This window comes from Empidonax traillii, unplaced genomic scaffold (genome assembly GCF_003031625.1).
Source record: "Empidonax traillii isolate 1590-97213 ecotype Southwest subspecies unplaced genomic scaffold, ASM303162v1 scaffold1421:size180434, whole genome shotgun sequence".
Lineage (NCBI taxonomy): Eukaryota > Metazoa > Chordata > Aves > Passeriformes > Tyrannidae > Empidonax > Empidonax traillii.
In genome coordinates, this window is record NW_020956614.1 from 74,153 (window position 1) to 101,261 (window position 27,109).

The 27,109-nt window shown below is 36.5% G+C and overlaps 1 protein-coding gene across 6 annotated transcripts in view; it reads left to right on the forward strand.

Annotated features, from left to right (window-relative positions):
• Positions 1–27,109, forward strand: part of BCKDHB (branched chain keto acid dehydrogenase E1 subunit beta) — a 114,455-nt gene that overhangs the window by 32,449 nt on the left and 54,897 nt on the right. For 4 of the 6 annotated variants that reach the window (XM_027907227.1, XM_027907224.1, XM_027907223.1 and 1 more), the window contains exon 8: positions 955–1,065. In XM_027907227.1, the coding sequence (XP_027763028.1) occupies positions 955–1,065 (111 nt within the window). Of the gene's footprint in view, positions 1–954; positions 1,066–2,906; positions 3,041–6,258; positions 6,705–27,109 lie in introns of those variants that run through there. The other 2 variants (XM_027907225.1, XM_027907226.1) reach the window with 2 other exon arrangements.

The window sequence follows — 27,109 nt, forward strand, 5'->3', positions numbered from 1 at the left end:
GGTGTTTAGCTGTTCATATTTGCGTGATGTAGTTGTGTGTTTAAATCCCTAATCATCTTATTTCTGTGTAGATTTTTTGCCCTGTATAGAATTTATTAATGCTCCATGACCCTCAGGCAACTGACACTGCCTGACCATGTCCATGTTGTTATATTCTGTTGCCTTCAAGATCAAGATGACCTCATCCAAATTGCTTCTTAGGGATGGTCATTGGCCTCCAACCCCTTACTATGCCTAGAAATTGCTTGATAGAGGTTATCTGCACAGTCCAAAACCTATATTATGAAATGTTCTAACTGTGAGGAGAGCCCCAGAGTTTATTGGCAGCATCATATCTAGAAATTTTTTTACCTTCATATCTCACAAGTAAATACTTTGTGCTGAGATATTTGCGGAGGATAATCTGAGTTATTGTCATAACGGTTGTTATTTTCTGTGTTGGGGCATTTGCTTGCAGATGTTTGTTTTAGGAAAGCCAGTGCTTGAAATACATTTTGCCTAAGTGTTTTATAACATAATGTCAAGATACAATTTTGAATGTATGCAGTATTGGTTTCTTTTCCACTCTTATAATATACCTTATGAAAAGGATGGTAGTAGATGTGAATTGTTTGACATCTACCATGATGCAGTTACATACGCTACTAAGTAGATTCCTTGACTGGTGGAGAGTGAATAATCTGTATTCCAGTTCAGTAAGAGCCTCTTGCTAGAGGGGAATACTTTTTTGTTTTAGCAAAGCGTTAATTACAGTCATCAGATAATGCAACATTTGTTATGGTGGTATTAAACTATGTGTTGGAGGATCAGTAAATTATTATATTATCATACTAATGCCCATTTCCTTTGATTATGGGGGTCATGTATTGTAAGCACTGCTTGAATATGCATTAATTTAGAACAACTTAAACAGAAATTGCATGCTTGTTTGGTGATAATATGTTGCTTTTTCAGGTACATGTGATCAAAGAGGTGGCAGTAATGGCTCAAGAAAAGCTTGGTGTGTCCTGTGAAGTTATTGATCTGAGGACCATCTTACCCTGGGATACAGAGACCGTTTGCAAGGTAAGAAAATGATACACGTTAATTTAAAACCACAACAAACCTAAGCTTGTTTTAAAGACCTACATTTTTTTGCTTTGCAGTGTATATGTTGTTCTGTATCATATATGCAGTGTAAATGCACATTACATGGACAAAACACTGTTTCAGGATTCAAAATATTTTCAGAATTCATGTTCTTTGCATGGAAGCAAAGGGCAGGATTTAGTCAGACTTGTTCTTGAAACTGCTTTTCCACAATTTCTGACTCTTTATATCACCTTTGCTGTCTTTAGGTCTGAAAAGATCAGGAGAAATCTTTTTTTTTTTTTTCCCTGCTGTTTTAGTCCAATACCTTTATCTAGTTTTAGGTCTGCAATAATGTATCTTGGTTTTGTTTGTCTGTATTTCTAGAAATAAGTGTTTTGATTTAAGATAAATGAATACTTGAGAAAAGGCAGCATTTACTATTCTCAGACTATCTAGTTTGAAATTCATGGCTACTGTGAAGTCCTTATCTTCTTTGTGGAAGTCTTTAATTTTGCAAAGCATTTCTTTCAAAACACTGGGCAGCTGAAACTGGAATTTGAATTCCCATATACTACGAAACCATGGGAAATGGTTATTGCACTTACACATACCTTGCTCTGCTTACCTCTTTTTTTCCCCCCCTCCGTGCTGTTTTCTCTTCAGTAGCTAAGAGCTTTTGGGAGTAAAGACCTTAAATTAAATGAAAGGGGAAGTATTTTCCAAAGGTTTTTGTAAATGTAAGTAAGAATCCAAAGTCACACTTTTGAAAGTGTCGTTTGTCAAAATTTAAAAAAAAAAACCCACACCAAAACCCACCAAAGAAATTTGAGGCCATCAGAACAAAACCTTATTGGGGAAAACTTGATTTCCCCTCTCCCAATTATTGTCTTGTTTTCATGTTGTCCTGATTTAGCAATTTTGGCATTATTTTCGGTTCCTGTAATCTTTTTCCTTCGTTTTTCACTTAACTGTTTGGTGAGGTACTTTTAACATTAGAAATACATTAATAAACTTATATTCTGCAAATTAAATGCTAGTATTGTTAGTCATGAAAATTAGTCTTATGTCTCTTCCATGAAACCGTGTTTTGTCAAGCTACTTGAGAAATGAGAGAAGAGCTACTACCTGAGTGCCATCCAGCGGTACAAATGCTGATGAACGTGCTTTTGGACTGTAGTGCTCCAGGAGGTTCTGCAGGTGTTTTTCTTCCTGTGTTATTTACAGCATTAGCGATTAAAGCATAGCCAAAGGTTTACGCCTCAGTTTGCAGTAGTGGCTCCCTTGGTGTAAGCTTGGACAAGGTGTGTGGTTAGCAGAACGCTTACTGTTTCTGCTAGAGCTGTGAGCTTCCTGCAGGACCCTGGCTACCAACTTATTCTATCTCTGTACATTAGCTCATTTTATGCTGCTGAACAAATCACTCAGAATAACTGACAGATGTCTGCAGCTTTGTTAACTCAGACCTAGTAACTGTGGTGTATTGAGTTAAGATCACCATAGGGATGGGAAGAGCCAGTGGGTTGAAAAAGATGTGTGATTCCATCGAGTACTTTCTCTGCCTGCAGTTTCTAATTTGAGGCATAATGGTATCATATCTACAGCTAACTCAGATTGTGGAGATTGTGTTTAAATGGGGCAGATCAGGCACACCTCCTTATCTGACTCTCTATATACATGGAATTCCTCAATTGTGTAGACAAGTGTTTTGTCATTCTGTGGTTGCTTGGTACGGGCCTTGGTTTTGATCAGGTAGAGTATAAACATATTAACTGTGATAAAGGAAAAGATGAGCCATTGATCTACTGCCCTGTGGCAAACCTTGTATTTCTCCACAGTTATAATTGCCTGAGGTACTGCCAGTGGGACTGGGAGGAGCAGATTATGGCAGGAATGATCCATGTTGGAAATCTGCTCTTGACAGTGTCCTGCTGCCTGGTTGTGGATGCGCAACAAGTTGTGTACTTGCATGTATAGCTATGAGTTCCTTCATGTAAATTTGATCTTCTCAGTTGAAGTGTTTTCAGTGTTTGTTTAAAAAGTGTGTTTCATGTTACCTGGATGTTCTTTCTAGCTGTAAAAAATGAGATGTGTTGGGTTAGTCATCAATATGAAGAGAAACTTTGACTGTAATAAATACTTTACAAGCTTTTCTGGAAAAGTAAAATAGTTCAATTTTTTTAGTGAATTTTTTTTCCTTCTTTAAAGATTTGAGTTGTCATTCTTTGAAAACAAAGCATCTCTTTGAATGAGCAGTTAAGTCGGTTTTGTTTGGTTGAACCTGCACTGAAATGCTGTCAGGAAAAAATGCAGGTGTGCATAGGAAGTGCTCAGCTTTAGCTGTACAATATTTTGCAAATATGTTCTCTAAAAATAGATACTTCATGAAGATTTTCAGCTCCTATTCAATTCTGGACATCTTTTAAGGTAACTGTAGCATAAATAAAAAGATCATAGAGCCATAGAGTCGTTTGGGTCGGAATGGCCTTTAAAGATCATGTAGTTTCAACCCCTCTGCTGTGGACAGAGACATCTTTCATTAGACCAGGCTGCTCAGAGCCCTATTCAACCTGACTTCCAGGGATGGGGCATCCACATCATCTCTGTGCAACCTCTTCCAGTGCCTCACCACCCTCACAGTAAAGATTTTTTCTAATATCTAATCTAAATCTACTCTTTTTCAGTGTGAAGCTGTTCCCCCTTGTCCTATCACTACACACCCTTGTAAAAAGTCTCTCTCCATCCTTCTTGTAGGCTCCCTTTAGGTACTGGAAGGCTGTAATTTGGTCACCCCTAAACCTTCTCTTCCTCAGGCTTGAACATTATGAATTCTTTTAGTCTTTCCTTATAGGAGAGGTGCTCTATCCCTTTAAAAGATGGAACAGATGGACCTGTGGCTTTAAATCTGTTTACCATTAAGAGGGTTATTTCAAGAAAAGTACAGTGCACGTTGGCTAGGCAGTTCAGCTGTTTATTATAATAAATACCAAATAGTAAATGTTTTTAGCATTGCTCTTTTGTTAGTTTGGCTGCAGGCTGGTCAGTCTGATGGGAGAAATGTTAAGTTCTCTTCTTCTGTAGATCTTGTCTGTTTTGCTCAGCTGAAAATAATTAGTGGTTTGCATTTGTGCATTAGTTGGTTGCATTATGCAACACTGAAAACTTTTTAACTTAATTTGCATTCTGAACAGCTTTTAAGGTAATTGCCAATGTAAACAGAAGGTTGGAAACTACATTCCAGGTGCTTGCTGTTGCCTCATCCCAAGAGGAATTGCTTGTGTCAGCTGTTGCAGTTGACAGTGGCTTACAAGGGTCAGTTTGTGTGATGGGACTTGTTATTCCCTTCCTGAGATGCCAGTGCCAAGGACCAAGAGAGCACTTGAAAAGCTGTCTGTGCCAGAGGAAGTCCTCAGCTGTCCATTGTTCTGCTTGTGTTCTCTTTGTGGGCTCTTAAATGAAAATGGAATTGCTTTTACTTCAGTCTAACCTATAGGCAAATTATCAGCTGTTGCAGGCTGCCCTTTGCCTCAGGCTGTTGCTTGTGCCGGCCTCCATAAACGTTTTTGTTTTACCTTGTCGCACATGTGTATTTGAAAGATGTCCAATGTCTGTTTGTCGTGTTGGATGCAGAGGAGGATGGCGCATGTGTTACTCTGCAACTTTATTGCTCTCCTGCTGGCGCTGGGAGGCAGGTCTTGCCTGATGTGGTGTGGAGTCTGTGTGGTGTTGGAAAGCAGGACTTCGGGTTTTATTGTAAAGACACATCTCTCTGTTTTATTGCTAGGAAGGGGTGTCCTTTTTGATCAGTAAGGGCTGTTATTTTAGTCTTACTTAGCTGGAAATATATGCAGCTTTAAGACTAATTTGACAACTGTGCTGTAGGCATGAAGAAGGGTGGGTTGAAATTGTTATTGCTTTGGAGATGAGCAGCCATATGTCAGAATTTTCACTACAAATCCAACTGCCTAATCTGCTTTCTGTAGTTTTTTCTATAAAATGCATGTTTCCTAGAACTATGAACTGTTCTTCACAACTGCCACCAGAGGCGTCTTCTAGTCAAGTTAAGCATTGACTTTGCATCGCTCCTATGAGCATGTTTATGAGTATATAGCTCTGAGTGAAACATAGATAAACATAAAGAATAAATGTAGGGAACATAGATAAAAATTGCTGCCTATTTTACTGATATTTTATTTGTATTTTGGAGATTATGTTCAGTTTTGAAATAGCTTAGCATTTGTCATCTGCATATGGATATGAGGTTGCACTTGCCTGGAGCAGACTACCGTGGGTTTTGAATGGATCCCAGGAAAAATTGTAACTTTGTTTTTGGTACAATTCTTGGGATTGGTAAATGTGCAAACAGGGGCTAGATTTTTCTTTTGTCAGTCTTCGGATGTCTAAGGATGAGTAATGAAGTTTGAGCTAGTTACAGTAGCTCATAGAGCTATTCTAGAGAATGGATATCTCCTGAGAGTCATTCTTCCCAGCTGTTTTAGCAGTTTTGGATGAGATACATTGGCTTCTGAAATGTCATGGTTTACAAGTTTGTTCTTAAAAAAAAAAAAAAAAGTTAGGGAAACCTTGACTGAGTGTAATGTAAAGTTAGGTGAGATAAATTTTACCCTCATTGTACAGCTCATAGATGACACCTACTGCTGACACTAGTGGTTTGCCTGTTTAAAAAACATATCTGAAATCTCTTTGCTAGGATAAAAAGAAAGCATCTGTGTGTGTGTGTGTTTTATGTATATTTTTATACATTAAAACACATGCTGATCTGTAATCTTCCTAAAGTCTTTTGCAAGAAAAATGGAGTAGATTTTAGAGGTTGTACATTCTCAGAGCTCTGGTGTATTGCTTCTGAATGAGACAAGATACAATTCTTCGTGCTTTACTCCTAGAGGATTGAAAGTGAACCCAGCATCTACTCCAAATATGTAGCTGTATAGATCAACATAAAAAGTTGTGTTATGTGTCAGAAAAGTGACACAAGCTTGTATGAGTATGTGCTGCCTTTACTGCTTCTTTAGGAAATGCAACAGTTCTTAGGTTACTGAGCTGCTTGTCTATATATACATTTTCAAAGCATGATGTCACTTCATGGACCACTGAAAAATTTGGTGGGTCTCTTGTTTATTTTGACAATCTTCACTGATTTTTGACTAAAGCTCTCACTTTTTTCCCTAGGGCTGAAGTGATGCAGTGGTTATGATTCAAAGAGAGAGGAGTTAGCTGTCCATGGAGTTTTTTTTTTTTTTTTCCTTTTTTTTTTCTGAGGGAGAGAATGCGTTCCTTGTGCTTATTCTAACATCAATATCCTACATTTCTGTGTTTTACTCATGCGTGAGTGGACTGGGATCAAGAGAGATTTCTCCCCATTATACCTTCACCTGTAAACATGAACACATGAAATTAATGTGTTAATTAACATACCCTGCTGATAATGAAACCTCTGCCTTGACCATGCACTGCTGACTGCCAGCTGTTGCTTGAGCATGCAGACATCTGCGTTTAGTGCAGCCACAGCAAAGATGTCAGTTCCTAATCCAGCCGTTTTCACACCACATAATTGATTTAGCTGTGTTAATATTGAAAGACTAAGCTACCATGAAGGGTGCTGCTCAAGAAAATGAAACATGAGATGTGTAGATAATATCTATAAAAATTGTTTCTTTATAACCTACAAAACTGTTTGAAGATACCTTTTCTCCCTTTCAGAGATTAAGTTTTCAGACAAAGTCTTATTCTCTTCTGTATACTTAACAGATTAGCTTGGAAACTTTAAATAGATTAGGCTGTGTGGATTTTTCTGTGTATGAACTGTTGAGTGGTGTGGTATTGATTAAAAAGCCAGTGGCACACTTCCCAGTGCTTCACTGGTCACATTCGGGGTAAAATTCTGTTGTTGTAGTGATTTTTATATTGAAAAATATGCTTGTGTTACTGGAAGTGGGAAATCTAGCTCAGGATTAAGTATTCTTAAGGGATTCTGCACGTTACCATTTTTTTTTCCACCCTGAATCAAGCCAAGCGTGTTATTTAAACTTCAAACTGATTAGTAACTTCCATCTACCATTTTTACCTTTGCAGCTGAAAATTTGCAAATACACATTTCGATGTTTTTGTATTATTTAGTAGACAAGTATTTGCCACACATAATGATGAAATTTGGCTTTATTACCCAGTTAGTCATCTTAACCTTTTCTGAACTGTTGCTACTGTAGTGCAAAGATATGTGGAAAATTATTCCTTCATGACTTAGTAATAAAAGCACTGTAATCTGAACCGCAACATTAAGGGCTTGCAGGTTACTGTGAGCCTGGGTAGGTCGGAATTTTGTGGAGAAATAGGGGTGCCTTTGCAGGAGCGAAGTTCATGGATTGACATTATTAAAGACAGCAATTCTGAAGTTGCTTCTTTAGGACACTATTACAGACAAGGGAAAGGGTGTTTGTAGTTCTGGGCACTTGGTGTTTGCCTTGCTCTTCTTTAGGCACGGTTCTGCAGATCTCCCCATGGAGGTCAGCACAAGTTCTTGTCATGCTGCAAAACCATCTGCTGCTTATTGGAAAGAGCAAATCTGAGCAAAAGAGAAAGCAGAGTTCCTCAGAGGGAACAGCACTGGGGAGCAGATCAAGGGAAAACTCTGTTTTCCATCAAGGCGCTTTGATGGGAGCCATTTTTACAGCATGTATTAGTGCATTCTCCTTAATGCACAAGTGGCATTTTAGTCAGACATCATCAGCAATTGAATAATTTTCAATAGTAGATCATTGGTGTCCTATACTTAAGAGCCAGCATGCCCTAGCAGACCTATTGGTCTACCAGCTTGTTGTTCCAATTCCTTTAAGTTTACTTCATCTATTTGGACTGTGAATAAAGGAAAATCAAGATCAGCAAGCCTGATGTGGTTTTTTTATGCATTAAATGCTCTCACCAGGCATCAAACTGTATAGCTGTAGCACAGGTATCCTGGGATCAGATTTATGTTTCTTGGCTATCTGTTCTTGAACTTTTGCCATTTTACATGTTGCTCCTTGGATTTCTTACTGAATGGATCTTGTACCTATAAAATATGATTAAAGTTGTACTGCTTACATGATGACAGTTTGTCACTGTTTCCATAAGCAACTTGCGTCTTTTGGTCTTGTAGTTTCAGTTTGCTAGAGTGTGCTGTGGACTGTTCGTTGGCTTCCAGAAGCAGAACACTGGAGCCGTGCTTGCAGGCAGTCATTTTAAAGTTACGAGAATATATACATAACCGTTTTAGAAACCAGTTATTCATATCTTTCTCGTCTTTATTTCAAGAAAACTTTGAGTGGAAGCCTTTTTTTTTTTTTTTGTTCCTATGCATCTTGTTTCAGGGAAGTACCTCAGTGCTGAGGTGTTTGTTTATATACAGTTATGTTTTCTCCTTTCTCCCACCCAGTATGAAAGTAGTTCTCAGTCTTTTTACGTATGTATTCATAAGTGATGCTTGAGAAAGAACCTCACCATAGAAAACCTTGAAGAGAGAAAAGGCACTTGTGTGTAGTTTCTGTTAACATTGAGTATAGTGCTGATGATACCATCCATGAATTCTTCATAAAGCCTTTTCCTTTCTGCTCACATTCCATATTACAAGCTTCAAATTTAAAGGCAGTTATGTAAGTAAATGAGTAGTGGTACGTAGTCTATAGTTAAATATAGCTCCAATATGTGTGTTTATTTTTTTTCTTCACAACTGGTGCTGATTGAATACTAATGGTAGTTGGGATGAAGCTCCACGATGGTAATTGTATATGAATCATTCTTCCATAGAGATAATTATTGCTTCCCTACAGTATTGCCCTTCTTTAAATACCTGTAGCTATTTATCCTGCTATTATCACTTAATTGAGCCAACTGCTCTTTTAAACTAGTTTTCTCTTTTTTTTTTTTTTTTAGGATTGGATGCTGTAGATTCTTATTATTTGTGCTTTATTAACCTTTACCTCATGAGAATGTAATTTTAAGTATTTCTGTAATGATTTTAAAGATAATGTTGAAATTTGTGATACCAATATTTCACATGCTTTTTAGTGAATTGTTGTCTAACAGCATATGTCTTTATTAATAGCAGAATGCATTGTATTTGGCTTCTTGTAAGTATTTTTCTATTCACAGTGAGCTTTCTGTGAAGGCAATCTGAAATGCTTGTAATCAAGCATAAACTATGTAGACTGCAGAGATTTCCAAGTGTAAACATTGTTGGATTTTTTGATAGTAAGATTTTTTTTTCATTAAGATATTTTCTAAAGGTCTTAGAACTATAGCCGGTAGGATGATATCTTAAATGCTGACCTGATAAATGTATTGATTAGACTTAGTTTTCATCATGCTCTTGTCTTCTCTGATACCACTAATGTGGGACTGGACAAACCATTTACCATATCTTTGTTTTGTGCTCAAGAGTCCATACTTACAGACTGCTCTTATTTTTGGTCTGCCATGCTACCATGCTCACCACAGTCGAAGGGTTTTAAATAAACTCAGTATATTCTACAGTAACTTTTTTCTGGCAGTCTGTTATGGAGTATTCCTAAAATCCCCCATGTTTCTTGAAATTCTTTAGCCTGTTTCACTGATTCCCCCTGCAAATCTGATGAGCTGAATTAATGCATAGAATCCTGGATGTCTAATTACCTTATTGACTCATTATGATAGAAAACAGTTATCTTCTTGTTATGCAATTTTTCTTGTCTCTGACACACCTTAAAAACTTTACCATATTAAAATGTTTGGGTTATTTTTTTTTAGTATATTTTAATAAGGAGTGTCCTGAAATTTATTATAATATTTCACTTGATAATATGACAGAGTAGGACAGAATTTCTGTGGGCTTTGTGGACATTTTATTTTTGCTTGTGGATATAGAAAAACAAAAAATTATTATCCTATAATGAAATGAAAAATGAATGAGATGTGTGGATTTAAATATTGCATGCTTATATAGCGGTATAACATGAAAAAATAGATCTGGATTTTTTTCCTCCAGAAACTAGTCAAATTTTTTCTGTACCTTTTTGTGTTCAAAATGTTTTTGATATTTAAAACTGTTACTACTACTTTCATTTGATCTGCATTTTTGAAAATCCTAAACTTTGTATATTCCAGAACTTCCTGAAGATGTTTTTTTTAACATAGAAGGATAAAAAATTAATAGCAATTTTCTATGGTACGAAATTACATCAGTCTATCTGATTTCCCTTTCAGTTTTATATAGAGCTAACCCTATGGAACCAAGAAGCTGCCTTTTGTGCAGAATATCCTTTTACAGTAAACACAGAGCAGAATTTTAGGGGACAGATCTTACCTTTTACTCTTAGTCTGTTCAGCTTGAAATTTTGCTCCCAGCCAAATTGCATATAGATTTCTGTTAGTTGTGTGCTGGATACAGCAGCTGATTAGTGATGCTGTGACACCCATGTGGTTTCATCTCTTGGAAGATGCTCATCTAATTTACCTTTAATATCAACCCTTTAATATCTCTGGAGATTTTGTACCTGTTCATTTTTGGCATGTGAGCATATTCAGTTTTCTGTGCTGAAAAAGGGGAAAGCTTTGCTGTTATTCAACTTCATTCTTCTCCTAGGAACCAAGTGAAAGAAAAAAAAGTAGTATCTGATTCCAGAGGTTGTCTTTGTCTCTCCCAGACATAGGAAGAATTACTGTTGCAAAATTTGCTGCTGTTTGTGTTGCTCTCTTCTTTCTGGTATCCATTTTCAGAGATGTTTTATATTAATTTCTAACCTTTGTACTTTAAGTACAAACTAGATAAAATGAGGAGCCGGATAAAGGGAAGCACTTTGAGCTATGACAGACATCATCATTACGTTGAGAAGAATGGAAAAAATTTGGCCTTAGTGGTAGGAAAAGCAGGATGCACCAGTGACATCAGAGGAAAAGCAGGAGATTGAATTGGCAGTGCTAGAATGTTGTCATGTGCTTGATTCATGCCCTATTCTTCTGCCCATGACTTGACTAAGAAGTACCCATCTGTATGCTTCTGAAGTTATTTTACTGTTTGCATAATAATCACTACAATGCTAAACATGCAGGGACCCCAGGTATTCTCTGCTTTTTGTAAATGTTAGTGCAGGAAATTTGTTTTGTACTATCTCATTGACACTGTTCTTCCTCCACTACTTTTATACCTGCAAGTGGTTTTGCCATTAATCAGTGTTGTACATTGTGAGCTAGAGGTGTCGGTGTTATGTAGTTGTTTTACCAGTTTATTTAATTTAAAAATAGGCAAGATTTTTATTTTTAAAATTATAAAAAGTCTTTGGGGGAATTAGTTCAAACTGTTTTTTCTTCTTGTTGATGATACAATATGAAAAATAATGTATAAGAAAAGCAGCCAGAAATTAAATTAATAAAGTGTTGGAAGGTCTTAATCTGAAGCAATCTAAAATAACCATGCTAAACGTGAGAATAATTTTAAGCATTTTTTAAAATAGTGTAGTGTGAGGGCAATTGTTCATTCAGCCTAGATTTTTTGAAGAAGCTGCCAGTATTATAAAAGCTTACCATGATATAATTTTAAGATCAAGCAATTCATTCTTTTTTCTCCATTTGATACATGTGTGAGATGTTTATCCACTTGCCTGAGCACTATTCTGTTTAAACAGTAGTCACATTACTTGGATCAGCAGTGCAGTGAGTTGGAACTGCACCTTGGTTTGTGTCTTGTAGATTAAGACTTGCGAGTGTTCACAGAGAATGCTAATCAAACTTTCCAGGTGAGAAAAACAGTAAGTGGTAATTTCAAATCACTTGGTTACAGTATAATGCTTGTGCTGTAGGTGTGCATTTTGGTTTCTCCATCCAGCTAAAAAACCCCCTATTGCCAGTTTCATGAATTTAGTTGGTCTGCACATGACAAAACTGTAAAACCACTCTTTTGGATTGTAGTCAAACCTTACCAGTAGGTGTTAATCCATACTACATTATCATATTTGGCACTTTCAGTGCATTGACTGACATGCCACCTAGACTCTGACATTCAAAATAGTGCTGCCGTGGAAGGCTACAAATTCCTTAAGGAGGAAGGGCTTAAAAGGCTTTATTGCAAAAGGGAAATCTATTTTGTATTTAAAGAGTATTTGACATCTATTGATCATTTAACATTAAACTGGTACACTATTTTAGCACTAAAGGCAAAAGTTGATTTATTACTTTTTTCAAAGTTTTGAAGGCTTTTCTTCAGAAATTTCAATTTCTTTATTAAATTTAGAATATGTGTGTTTTCTGTCTGCTTTTCCTACAGGGAAAAGGGGGTTAGAGTTGAGGAGAAAAAAGTAAATTTAGATTATTAAGCACAGTAATATGACTTTCAGTTTTCCACTTGTTAGTGTTGAACTGTTTGCAGTATGATGGCAACAAATGTTGCACTTTAAAAAGCCTGTTGAAACAATTAATTTCTGATTACCAGCTGTGTTTTTTTGATCATGTTAGAGAAATCTCTTGATGCTGTAATTTTTTGTTTTTGGCTAAGAGCTTAATGGTGTTTTAAATAATGGATTGACTAAGGAAATTGTGATTTTTAGATCTTAAAAACTTTGTCAGTAGTTTATTTTAATATAGTTTTATTTTCCTGTGAAAGAAAATAAATCTTTCAAAGGAGTTGGACTTGATCCTTGTGGGTCCCTTCCAACTCAGCAGATTCTGTGATTCTGTGAATCAGGCTCCATAGTCATTTGTAAATTGTCCTTTCTACTGGACAATCTAAATGTATTTGAAGTAGTTAATGCATATGTTACTGGTTATGTATCCATCTAGATTTAAAGGATCATCTACATCATTTAGGTTTTTAAGTACCATCATGATTGATATCTATGTTTTGAAGTTAAACTTGTGAAAGATCTTGGTTGTTAGACCTAATTACGTTTGCTTGCACTAGTGAAATGTTGCAATGGTTTTTTGCATTTTCTAGGAGAAGAGATTTTCTAGGGGCAATTATTTGAGTAATTAGAAAGCTAGTATATGGACCTTTTCTTATTTCAGAAATGACTTAGTAGCACACAGGAATTTGCCTAATACAAAAGATAAATTTAGCTATATATTTTTTTCTTAGTGACTTCAGGAGTTGTAAAATATTTAATAAGATTGTAACTTTTTTTGCTTAAAGGAACATAGTGCTAACTAGTTTTCTGACCTGCAGTACTCTATAATAAAATACCTTTTTTTCGGTATTAGGAAAAGATCATAGTAAAGGTTACTGTGAAGCAGAAGAATTATATTCCTCCTCCCTCCTGTATTCTTTATTAATTTGGTATTGATTTCATTACCATCTAAAGTAATGTCAGAACCAACATGATTGTGCAGCTGATTATTCAGCAAAGTACTGAGGAAATTGCTGATGTGATGAAGTTTTAAGCTTTCTCCACGTGTTCTTAAAATATTGAGCTATATACAATGACAAACTTCTAAAGAAATAAAATATTTACTGATGATACAGAAATGATCATCTTTAAATAAATAGGAGACTTTGAGCAATCTAAAATTACATCATTTAGAGGCCCAATGCTTTTACAAGTAAACATAATTAGAAATGTGAAAGTATAAAGGAAGAGATTGTGATTTACATTAGTCAGGGCCTTTCTACCACATGCTACTTAAGATATTTTTCAAATTACTCAATTTCTTTGTGCCATGACCTTCCCACTTATAAAACTTGTATAAATCTCTCCTTTTTCTGGTGTTGTCTAATGTAAATACACTAATTATTTGAGACTTCCAGTAAATTTTAAATCTTTAGATATTTTGTCTAATTTTCTTCAAGGCACTACAAAACAGCCCCTTAGTCCCCTTTTCCAATTTTCTGAATTCTGCATGCCAACCATTTAGTATGTGCTTAACCAATTGCCCTTTGAGGAAACTAAGTGACAACAAAAGCTAAGTAATAGTCTCTCTAAAATGAATACATTCCACTCAATAAAATGTTACCTGAGAAATCTAGAAACTGTGATAAACCTGCTCCTGAACAGCTGTTTGCAAACATAGCTCCAAAGAGTATCAGAGAACACAGAATTTGTTGTGGAGCAGTAAGCTGTGGAGCTTCTGTAAGAGAGGGTGTGTAGCAAGTGGTTTTCTGTAAGCAAATGTTGCTCAGAGTAGGAAAATGGAGAGAACTAGTAAACAATCACATTTTGTTTACTACCTACGGTGCTGGGTAATTGGTCTTCCCTCTGGCCTTTCTACTAGCAAACCAAGTTTTTTAGAGATCTATAACAGATCTACAGCTGTGCTAGTTGCTGTCCAAAAATGAAGTGACACTCTGGTCAAATATAGTTTTGGTCGATTGACGAATTTGGTTATGCCTCTTCCATTGTTGTGCTCTGAGAAGTAAAAAGCTGCTTGGTAGTTCATGGATCTGTATTTAACATCTTTTCTCTCTGTTCCCCGCATATGTACAGGATGTAAACGAGGTGATCTCTACAGGCATTTTAATGATTACAGTGGTGTAGAATTAATTCCTGACTTGGAATGAGTGTTATTCAATAGTATTACATTAGGAAATCAAAGCTTCAGACAAGAAGGGCTCGTTTGGGCCTTGTGTGGTTCTTATGCCAACTTCATGATTTTCTGTCTTCGTCCTATCTGCTGTCAAACATAACTGCCTTAGTGATTTGGGAGAAAAATATTCGTGTGACACATAGTCTAAGACTATCACATTTCAAAGTGTTTAGAGTAAACACTGTGTCTCAGATATGTTAACAGTACAACATAAGAAGAAATGAGGAAAAAAGACTATTATTCAGCAATATTCAGAACTCTGCAGTGAATGAATTACAAGCTTTGAGTATTTATTCTGCTACAAACAAATATGACTGCTGTCTTTTAGTTGATAAGCATGTAAAGGGTTCAACATGTCTTTTAAGCTGCTTATCTAAGTGAGAAATGCAAATGTCTGTGTATCATGCTGAACAGAAGAAGCCAGATAGTTAATTCTTGTGGGAGTATACACTAAATAGATAAGGAATATTTATAAACTCTAATTGCTCACGCTGCTGACTCATTTTGATGCTGTGGTGATCAGTACAATAAAGAAAAGAATCTGTATCAGTTAATGGAAGCAGGCTGGTTACTTTCACAGTTTTTCAGATCATCAACAGAGGCTATTTAAAAGTAAAATGTATTTCTTGGTGTATAGATAGACTATTTTTTGTGTAAATTTTGAAATCTCTATAATTAGTGTTTTTGGGCTAATGTGTGCTAAAGAGTTCGATGTAGCAATGAAATGTAGCTCTATTTTGTGTCAAGAAATATATATCTCAAATCTGAGGTGTTCGAAGAGGTTTCCATTGACATCAGTGACAAATGCATGTATTTTGTGATAGTTTTTATGTGTATTAATGCTTTATTGTCCTGTGCTAACCCAGCAAATGTCATTGTCTTACTATAGCTCTAAGTAGCATGTTACTTTTGAAAAAAGGCTATTAAAAGTAATGGAAATGGGTAATTGGAGAATGAATTTGGTCAAATAGTGTAGAACTAAAAGGCATATGATTTTTAATGTCTTTGAGCACTGGATTTTAGTGTAATTTAATCTTTTTATTAGTTTTATCTTGGCTATGGAAGACTTTGATGGGACACACTGGAAGATTGTAATAGTGGGTTTCGTCAGAAAATAAAGTCATAGATTATAAAAGTCAAATTTACAATAAAGGAAAGATTGCTGAATATCAACCTCTGTTTACATCATAGAGCTTCAGACTTCCTGTCACATGCAATTAGTTCAGAAAACAGGAATAGAAAAAACTGCAAATTTATGTAGACTAAGTCATCATGTAGTTTTAATCACCTGATATCAAGAAGTAATGTTTTACCTTTATCCCAAGGATCGCAGCTGTAGTCACTCTTCTGGGGAAAAAGAAGTTATATCAAAATTACAGGATTGAGAGACACACATCAAAAAGATCAAACTAATTGTTGCAGAAGCAGCAGAGTTGCTTCTTAAATACAAAATAATTATTATCTCATGTTTGACGGTATTTTTATGGAAATTGAAATTAAAACGTTACAGGCAAATTACTGAGAATGCTGTGTTAATGATTTAAAAATCCCACCAGTTTAGTAGGAATGTTCCATTAAATAGAGGTCTGGAAAAAAAACCCAAACAGAACTCTCAAATATATGTTCCATGGATTTGGGATTTGGCCCTACCATCTCTTCTCTTCCCATACAGTGCTATGAAGGCATAGAAATGAATTGTTTCCTTTACTTTGGATAACAACATTGTGATAAAGAGTGAAAAATAATTACTGTGTGAGTAATAAAGCTCGTTTTTAAATGGATTTATGTTCTGTATTTCCTACCTTCCACCGTTGCATATTCTCCATTTACCTATATTAGGATGCTCAGCTCCTCTCTGAAATGGCTGGCTAGACAAAAACTGACAAAGAGAATTTATTGATTCATACTGGTTGCTGAGAGAGTGGTGGGAAAGACAGTTTTAAGTGCATCTTGTCTTTTGTTAATTTACTAAGTAGGAGTACTAATCTTCCTCAGAGAAGCTGATTTTTACCAAGCTTGAAGGAACTTAATACTTTTAATGGCTGCAAAATTACTTTTGGGACATTGACAAATGGACAGCAAAATAGGGTCACGGGACCCTCATTTTCTTGGCTGACAGCCTGAAAATGAATATATACTTTGTAAATGACAATTCATTCTTCCATAGGTTGAAGTAGGTCAAATACAGAGAGTGTGTAACATAGGAAAAAATGGAGACTGTTGAAGAAATGACACAAGGATTGCTTAGATGGTTTTGATGAAGTGGGCACAAGAGACAGAGGGAGAATAGGACAAAATATAACACTGAACGAGTGAAAAAAGAAGGCAAAAACAAGGGATACAGTATTTTTTAAGGCATAGGTTTGCAAGGTACTTGGCACAAAATTCTGTAAACCATCTGTATCCTTCAGATAGTTATCACATCTATTAGATACCCACTAAAGCTTGTTTTTTAAAGGGGTCAGAGATGGCACAGCTCTCGTTTTCAGACATCTCCCTGACCATCTACTTCATATTTTTCTTAAATTGTTTAGTGATCATTTTGCTCAGATCTTTCCATTGCATTGCCTCTTGCTTTCCCATATAATCCATGTTAGTAATTCAAAGTCCAATAAATCCTAGGTGTAAGTGGGTTCAACAGCTGCAGTGAAACTGATTCAGCTGTCTGTGAAGCAGTATTTTTGCTATCAAAATTGGAAGTAAATTCAGGAAACAGGAGTGAAACAGATGCTGGATTCAGATGCTGAAGCTCCTGCTTCTTTTGGAGTTTTAGTGAATTTTTTAGAAGTCTAGTATAAATTTTCAAAATGGTTTTTCAGATTATAAAATGCACTAGCTTTCAGATTTAGTATACATGCTCTGGTATTCCTCAATGTGATTCTTGCAGTGTTACTTGGAAAAGACAGTTGCTGATGTGAAATCAACAGAGTGATTCTTTCCCCACCTTACACTTAAAAGACATCTTCACAGGTGTTTATTGGTGATTAGAAACTTATTGATGTTTCCTTCTTCTGTGTCTAAAATGTTTTGTGAACATGTGGCAACTGGAGGATTCTGACTTAGTACTGAGTTCATTATTTTGGACAAACTGTATCTGTGAAAGTTTTACCACTTATAACATCCTTTTTAAACATCTATCTCCCTTTTTTAGAAGGCTCCATCTTAGTCTTGAGTTGAAAAATCTCCTTTTAACTTTCACTTACTATTTGGGTACATCATAAGGGCGAGTAATGTCTGGATTGTGAGAACACAATCTGTGGTTAGATAAATAAATGCAGGGAATGGGAATCAACTTAGGACTAAAAGTTTTACCCTGCTGAGCAATTTAGATGACATCTGACTCAGGGCAAAAGTGTTTTCAAGCATAAAATATCTTTCGTCATCAAGGAGACTTATTTTCATGCCATGCCAACATCTTGGTAAGGAGTAGAACAGAATTTCTCTATTCCTGTTTGTGGTTTAAAAAAAACCCCAAACCCTGTTGCCCTGCTCTGAAATATTACACTTGATTAGTTGTGTTATCAGATGTTCTGGCTGGCATGATTAGCCTACAGATAGATGATGTCTTATTAGAGTTCAGATGCTATTTATACTAGTCTTTAAAACTTGATATTCAATCTTTTTCTGTTGAAAGTTTGGTGAGATGTTTGGTCCTATCAGCTCAGTATAGTAGCCTGAGAAGGCTTTATGTCTTAGAAGGGAATCTCTGAGCATTGTGCATGGTTGGTTTTGGTATTTTTCCTCCTGGAAAGGTAAACAATTTCTTTGTGGTTTGGAAGACTGTGAGGGGTCTTAAATCTTGGAATAGGGCAGAAACAGATGGGAGTCTTTGAAGGCACTGTATAGGCATAAAGAGCAAATTGCATAGATGAGGCTAAGAGTGAATTGTCATGGCTTGAACAAAGTCTCGCTGCTGTCCTGGTCATGCTAGAACTCCCAATATGAACTGGAGTGAAAAACAGACAAGAGATATGCCACAATTGGTATTACCAGCACTTTTCTCAGTTCTTTTTTTCATATCTTCTAGAATCCAGGTATTTTCTTTCAAAAACTGGACCTCTCTCTTGCCATGGCCTTTTCTTTTTTCCTTGCTGTTTTTTTCTTCATCAACATTCTTGCACTTCTCGTTTTCCGGAATTCATGTTTTTCTTCTGTCTGTTCTGCCTTCAAGTTCTTATATTCATCTCACAGTCTTTTTCTTCATCTACAGATTTAAGAAATATCACTTCCATTTTAATCTTTCTTTTCAGATCAAGGCAGGATTTTTGCTGGGACACTGTTATTTGAATCATGTTATGTAGGTCCTATCTGGCAACACAGTGTTTTGCTTCTGCATGAACAGTGCTAAAATTTGTTCCAGACAGTGTTTTTGTGTGTATAATGGGCTGTGAGTATGGCAGTGAATTAGTTGTCCCATTCTTAGATCTTCCAGAATAACTGGAGAGGTGTTCAGAAGATTTGCGAATCTTACAAATAACTGGATTTTCTGTGGGAGCTCTTTAAGAACTGGCCAAGATCCCCTCTGTTTGCAAGAGTAAAAGAATAAATTGTAATTAGAAATTTTAGCTGAGGCACTGTTCATCCTCATAAAGTTTACATAAAGACTCAGCTTTGCTGTCTGACTTTTCCATGTGACTCTACATGAGAGTCAGAGCACCTGGAAGAGCTAGGGTGCTGAATAGGGAGTGGTGGTGGTCATGAGGATGGGTGATAAAGCTAGCTAGATGCTCTTAGTGTCTCAGGGGTTTAGATTCCGTCATAGTTCTGAGGTAGGTGCCTCTAAGACTTTTGGACTTGCATCTTATAGAAAGTGAGTGTTTTCCTTGCCTTTTTGGTTGTAGAAGACTGCAGTCTTTCCTTAAAGGTTAGCTTGGAGGAACCTCAAAAAAAAACACTCAGAAGCTTGGATTTTATTTTATTTTTAATAAAGAATTGTTAGAGTGAAGAGGAGATGTACTATTACAGCCTGACTATTCCAGGAATTTGAGGGACAGATGAAATTTTCAAAACCTGTGACTATTAATAAAACTGCACATAATTTCTGAAAGGCAAAAGGGCTAAATAATCTTAAAATTTAACTTACTAATAGACTTATAACTTCTAAGACCTAAAATAAATGTTAGTTCTGAGCATGAGTATGGAAAAACCAAAGAGGCAAGTTAATTTATGAAGACTCTAATTTGTATTCCTTAGTTTATTTTTAGGTTAAACAGGAGTATCCATCTGCACAAAGCATAGCTTTTCTCCATTGTCCCTGCATTCTATGACCACTGTTAGCACTTGCTACTTTTTTAGCAATTAACTGTTTTAGGGTATGTAAAATGGTGTTATAAAGGTATTACAAGAGGGTTTGTAGCAGTGTTGTTTTACAAGACTAAATTTACTGAAAGGCATTAGAGGGTTAGTCACTACTTGATAGAATATCAGTCCTTTTAATCTGCTTTAACGCTCTTCTATTAAAACTGAAGTAGCCCAAGCTGTATTGAGATGCACCCTGCTGTGTGTTATACCTCTTTTCTCTTTTTACAGTCTCAACTATTTAAATTGCAAGCTGCTACTCTGTATTTTTATGGTATCTAACGCGTTGGGAATCTATTCTTGGGTCTTGGCTTTGCAGGAAACTTATAAATCTCTCTCCATTGATTAGCTCAGCCATTCCCTGACAGTGTTGTGTTATATGAAAAGGCCATAACTCTTTTGTTATTGTCTCTTCATTGCTTCTTGGGATGTTCTACCTAGTCCTGTAGCCAGCCCTTTTGGTTTTGACTGGTAGTTTTTAAAATTTTTCATGTACTTTGCATTATTCCTGTGCTTGTTTTCATTTTTCATTATCTCTGCACCACCATTTTCATGCTACAGCATTATGTTTTTGGCGCTATGCAGAAATATGCAGGAATAATTTCAGAATTATTTTTGGCATTTATAGTGTAAAATGATACATACTGGAATATTAAAATCCTAGTGTGTTGAGTCAGTAAGTTTTATGGTTGTGTTAACATTTCTCTGCAAGATGTTCCATATGTGCATCCATGCTGTGGTCACATTAGTTCTTTATGAACTGTTCCTGCCATGCATACATTTTAAACTGGGGAAAAGATTCATCCTGATGAGGATTTCAAAGTGGTGAGACTTAACCAGTGTCTTATGCAACATCAGCAGGATAACAAACTATGCAGTGCAGTCGCTGGGCACCACTGAGAAGAGCCTTGCTCTGTCTGGTTTGCAGCCTGCCTTTCAGTATGTATATACATCGATCAGGTCCCTTCATCCCAGACCCTTAATCATCTTTGCAGCCCTTTGTGGGACTCTCCAATATGCTCAGGTGTCTCTTACTGAGGAGTGCAGAGCCAGACACAGCACTCCAGGTATGACCATGTATACCAATGCTGAGTAGAGGGGCAGCATCACCTCCCTCATCTGGCTCACAATAGTTCTCGTGCAGCTCAGGATATCATTTGCCTTTGCTGCAGGGGCACATTTCTGGCTCATGGTCAGTGTGGTGTCCATCAGGGCATCTGTCTGCCTTTCCTGCCAAGCTGCTTTCCAGTGGTGCAGCCCCAGCATACACTGGTGCCTGGAGTTGTTCCTCCCCAGGGACAGGACTTTGCTCTTCCCTTTTTGAGCTTTGTGAGGTTCCCATCCGCCTGCCCAGGTCTCTCTGAATGGCAGCATAGCTCCTCTGGCCTATCAGCTGCTCCTCCAAGTTTTGTGTCGTCTGCAACTCTGCTGAGGGTATATAGTCTACCCCAGATGCAACTGCAGAGTTGCTCGGGGAGAAAACAATAATATTATTTTCTAAATAGTGATTTAGAATACAGTTCTGCAAATGTGCATTGAGATTGCTGAAGTGTTCCCAGCTCTGGGTCATCTCACTGGCAGCGCTCAGGCTGCTCACAGTGACCACTCAATTGCCTTTTTGTGATCAAATTTAAGAAAATGTTGTGTGCTTCATGAAAGAATTATCACTAGATGCTTTGAGGCTGTTTTTAATAATTAAAACTAGTGTTCTGCACACAGACTGAAAGTTTCACATAATTTCTGAACATATTAAGGAACAGATGAGGAAAAGTAAGCATAACCTTGCTGAGGCTAAATCTGTGATAAGTGTCTGGATCTGTGACAAGGGATGAGCAATGAATGACACTTTCCTTGACTGCAGCAAAGCTTTTGTTACTCTCTCTCAGAATATTCCTGTATCCAAGTTAGTGTGTTATGCTGTGATCCAATGAACAGCTGGATATGCAGGATGGTTTTTGTGTGATGGGGCCTAGATGGTCATGGTTAGTGGGTAGAGAATGGTATTCTACCAGGAAGCTGGTGACAAGCAAGTACTGTGGGGGTCTGTACTACAGCCTGTGTTTCCTCCCCTATTCTGCTGGTAGCATCCTCTTCTTCTTCAGCCTTTGCCACCGTCAAAAGCGTAGTCCAGCTTTTCTCTGCGCTCTAGGTTGTTTGCTTGTTCCTTCTCCTTCCTCTGGGCTCTCATTAGGATTTTCATCCAGCTATATTGTGCTAATACTATGGAGATGGTAAAAGTAGTAGTCAGGTGGAAGTACAGCTGGACTGATTGCATAGGGAGAACAGATTTAAAGTGGCCACGTAACAACAACTTAAGTTCTTTTTTTTTTGGAGCTTTACTCCTGGTTAGAAATCAATATTTGAATGCATGGTAGTAACTTTCAAAGATGTGAATGCACAGTAAAACATGCTGCAGCTTAGTACATGGTTTGATTATTTATTTGATGAAGCATTAATTGTTTGATTTCAGGTAAACATCTCACTGGGCAGCAAAGGCATTTCTAATACTTCTCTTAATTTTCCTATGTTTTTCTCCATTACTATGATAGAGTTTAATGCATTTTACTTTTAGATCTTTGTTTATTTCTCTAATATCTGGTCTTTTACTGTGATTTGAAGTTAATTGGAAAGGAGGTTAGACTAAAAATTTCTAAGTTTTTTTTTGTTTTGTTTTGTTTTTGTTTTGTTTTGATTTTTGTGGATTTTGTCTGTTTTCATCTTTTGCTCCAGAGAAGGCAGGTAAAGTTATAGGGACAGTGTCATAGGGTGTTTGTGCAGCAGGACAGCTTGCCTTACCACCCTGATATGCAAAGGTTACACTAGTTTGACATAAGTGGAGGGCTGTTCTCTGTTCTTTCCCTCGTCCCTGATTCCTGTTAGGGTTGTCTTCTATGTTTTGCTTCTCCTTGAAAGAATTCAGAATCAAAGCCTCTTCATCTTTGTGCTCTTTGCAGTCTGGGAACCCTAAAGGATCTGCTCATCCTTGCTATGTAAATTTATTATTACAAATCTTTCTTGCTTTGGGGAAACTCATTTTGATCTTCCAAAGCTGGCAGTAGGTCCAAGCCTGCTGCAGCGGCCTTAGCTATGCTATCTACAGTCAATGAATTCCTGACTTGTAGGTCAGAAAACACAAACCTCAGCTGCATCAGCTGAACAATCAGACAGGAGAGGACAGAAGCCTCTGTTTTGATCAACTGCTAGCAGGAAGACTAAGATTTGTGCTCTGCTAATGTGGATTAGTTAAAATTGGTAACTTTTTAGCTATTTGTGTCAAATTAGAAACGTTGGACTTGTTTTCCATTCCCTACTGTTAATCAGAATACTCAGCTGTTACAGAATTACCTGTTTTTATATTTTATTGCTTGAAAAGTTTGGGTTAAAGATTTTTATCCAGTGGCCCTCATAAGTGATGGTATAAAAATGACATCTTTTCCTTTCCAAGTAGCTTGTCTTTGATCTGCATAGATTGTTGCCAGTGTTCAGCTAGGATTGCCTGCTGTACATTTACAATGCTGTGATGTGTTTGTTATACTTAACAGGATATTAACAGAAGGAGGCTAATGCTGACTGTCTTGTACCAATAGTTGAGAAATCTCATTCGTGCTTAGGGCTGTTGAGCTGTGTGTTGTGAAGTAATGCTTTTTCGTGTCATTTGTTTATTTCTGAATTGTCTTGATTTTACTGATAAATGAGTAAATGAATTTCGGTCAACTTTTGGAATTGTAGTGTACGCTGTGATAGAGTACATTTGAAACCTCTATCATTTTCTTTCTCTGAGAATTTGGTTCTGTTGAAACCCACACTAAATGTTGTCATTTTCTTTTAAGTAATTTTTTTCTTCAGTGTTAAGAATTGGGTTTTTTTGGTCAGTTGGAACTTTAAAAACTACTATTCCTAGCTATTCTTGCTTCTAGGATAAGGCAGTCGTGGGCAACTGATGGCTATGATTTGCAAACTAGAACATGATCATTTGAAAGCTACAGGGATTTCTTGTGTCCAGGCCAACAACCTACTCCCCATTCCTTCTCTTAGGACTCTAGTAAAAAAAAATAAAAAAAGGGTCCTTGAGGATCTGGTTTTCCGGAGATCCCACAACTCCAGTAAGGTTCTGGGGTGTCTGGAGACTGGGGATGGAATAACTGCATTTGTTAAGATTGTCAGTATATCACATGCACAAATAATTCATTGTATTTGGGGTGTGTCATCCTATGGACCTGTGTGTGCTAAGTAAATGTAATCCTCAGTGATTCATCTGGCAGGTTATGTTACATATTTCTCTGTAGGAAGTACTGAATAGAAATTGGGGATTCCTATGGTTATGGTGTTCAGTACTAAGACTGCTGCTATGCAATTTAATTTGTTATTGAAACATTAAAGGAAAAGTAGAACTAATGGGTTGGGGAAAGTAACCTCCTTCAGGTTTTATATTTTCCAAGTAAAAATTCATTAAAGCTGATTTAAAAATAAAAAAGAAATATGTTTTTCAAGGCATTTAATGAAACTTTACAAAGTGTCTTTTTTTTTTTTTTTCGCTTCCACATTCTGATTTGGTTTTGATAACACCACTTATCTATTAATGTTAATTTCTGTATAATTTTTATAATTGCTTCATACGTGTTTAGGGCAAAATAAGATACAGTACAAATGCAATTTCAGTACTTTTGCCAGCTTTAAAAAAAATATTGTGGAAAGCTAGTTTTTCAATTATGCAGAACATTTTTATAGTCTATAAAGAAGTCTATCAAAACTATGCAAAAATTTAAGTGGGAAAGGGAAGATCAAAATAATTCCTTTTCTGTAAGAGATGAAATATCTTTTTGTTCTGAAAACAAGTTTTTCTTCCTAAAGAAAATAGGCAACTTGCCATTGTGACCAAATAACAGTAATTTTTAATAAAATTTTCACTTTGATAATTTCTTTAAAGGCAGTTGCTGCGTTAGTGAAGCAGATGATTGCACTGGAAGTAGTGGTGTTGCTATGTGTGGAGGGTAGTAGTGTTAAATGCAGTTTACCATCAAACTCATTTTGGTTTGACTGCTTTCTCCTAAGTAAGGGTGGAAAATGTTATTGGTAGTGTCAGCACTTATGTTTCAAAGTGCTTGGAAGTGCCATGCTTGTGTTGTTTTCTCCTGTCATTCATGCCTGTAGGAGGGGAGAAAACTACCAATGTGATGAATTGAGAGTTGAACAGAAAGGTGATTATAGAAACTTTTGGATTAAGAGTGTGATCAGGGAAGTTGAAAATAATTTGCTCAACTGCTTCACTGCAAAAATGCTGGGTTGCAGTTCAGAAAACCTTCAGAGTGCACCCTGAAAGTATTTGTTTTGCAAAAGCATTAGGATTTTTTTTACATTTCCTTATCAGAGTGATCATTAGCCTTTTGCTCTGATGCAATATCAGTTGTTGTCCTTGTGAATGACACCAAGGTAAAACAGTCATGGCAACTAAATTGAGGTGAAAAAGTGTAGTCAATATTGGTTTCTGGTTTTGTTTTGGGGTTAATTTAATAGTGTAAAGGTTTAGAGTGTCTTCTCTAATGATTGGATATAGCAGAGATGACTGATGTGCCATAACCTGGGTCTCTGCTGCCTTCCGGAGGGACAGAGCGCTGCTGAAGATTTCTGTGAGCGAATCCTGACCTGCCTCCCATCTCTAAATCTGTCTCTGAGGTGGTGTTTGCTGCTTTGTGCTAACTGTACAGCTTAAATCTCCTTCAGATGGCTTTTCCTGTAGCCACTTGGGTGTTGAGGAGATGTGAGGGATGGGCTGGGAACAGGAGGTTCTGAGCAGGGTAGGACCTTTCCCTTTTGAAAGCCCAAGGTTGCCTCATCTGAACTTGTCTCTGAAAGCGTAGAGTGACCATGACACAAAGGGGAGCCATGCTCTCTAAATGCCTGGATGTTGCCTCTGACTTTCCTTTATGGTCTGTTACTAAAGATGGCAACAAAAGGTTTGTTTTCGTTTAATTTGAGACCATGATATACCTACAGAATCTCTTAGTGCCCTCAGAAGTATATCTGGACTTTAAAGGTCAGCAAGAAACAACTTCTGGGTTTGGATGTACAGAAAGAACCTTTTTTGTCAGTGCCAGTCTTAAGCCATACCATATTCTTTGAAAATACATTTTCAAAAGCACTGTACATGAGCTGCAGAATTTCAAAATCTTAATGCATTTCAAAATTTTCGTCTTTTACTTAGGTAAGAAAAAGTGTTAAGACTGAGATTTTGGAAGACACAGTGGGGATGCTGAGGAAATGAAGAATCAAACCCTTACAGAAATGCAAATGTCTTGTTGTGAGAGGATAAAATACATTTGAAAGGCCATCCTTTTCTCTTGTTAATCCAAATGAAAGATTACACTTCTTTTTAAAAGATGATAAAACTGTAGGATTCTGTGCTGGCCAGTTTGTTATGCTGTGCTGATTTAGCACTGTTTTGTCCAGTTTTATGCCAGTGATATTTCCCATTAAGTTTGAAAGTTGAGGACACCATTACTTGATGATGTTACTGAGCTACATTAATTTGGACTGTAAATGGTTTTCTGAACATTGGGCTTTGGTTAACCTGGAGGTTGGATTATGGCTTCATTTTGAACTAGAGGGACTAATGTTTTGCAGTAGAGTTTAAAAATGAAATTAATTCCATTGATATCTGCAAATAATCATTAACCATGGCCACTGTGCCCTATAGAATGCATAGCAGCTAGTTTTGAAATTTTCCACTTTTAACTGATTAACTATTTTGCTTCCAGGAAATGAGATTAAATTTTCACTTGAAGATAGGGAAATTAAAAAAGTTAGCTATTCTAGAACACTATTAGTGTATGAAAATGTTAGGGTTTTTTTTGATCAGGCTTTCTTCTAAGTTATATGGACTGAAACACTTCTACATGGTAATATATATTTTAAAATTGTAATATATATTTTAAAATTGTGTTTAAAAAAATCACATTTGTTGCTATTGTCTGCTGTTATTAATGTATAGTACTGTCATTTGTAAGATAGAAAAAAATAATAACATAATTAAAATTAAAAAGGCATACAAAGACCCAATGTTTGCTAAATGAAAGTACCTCTTAACCAGGAAAATATTGGTCTGATACCTTATGGAGCAGTTTTGCCACCAAAAAAATCCCATGTACCAGATCAATTGGGGAGAATGATGCATAAACTGAGAAGTTATCAAGGAAGAAGGAGC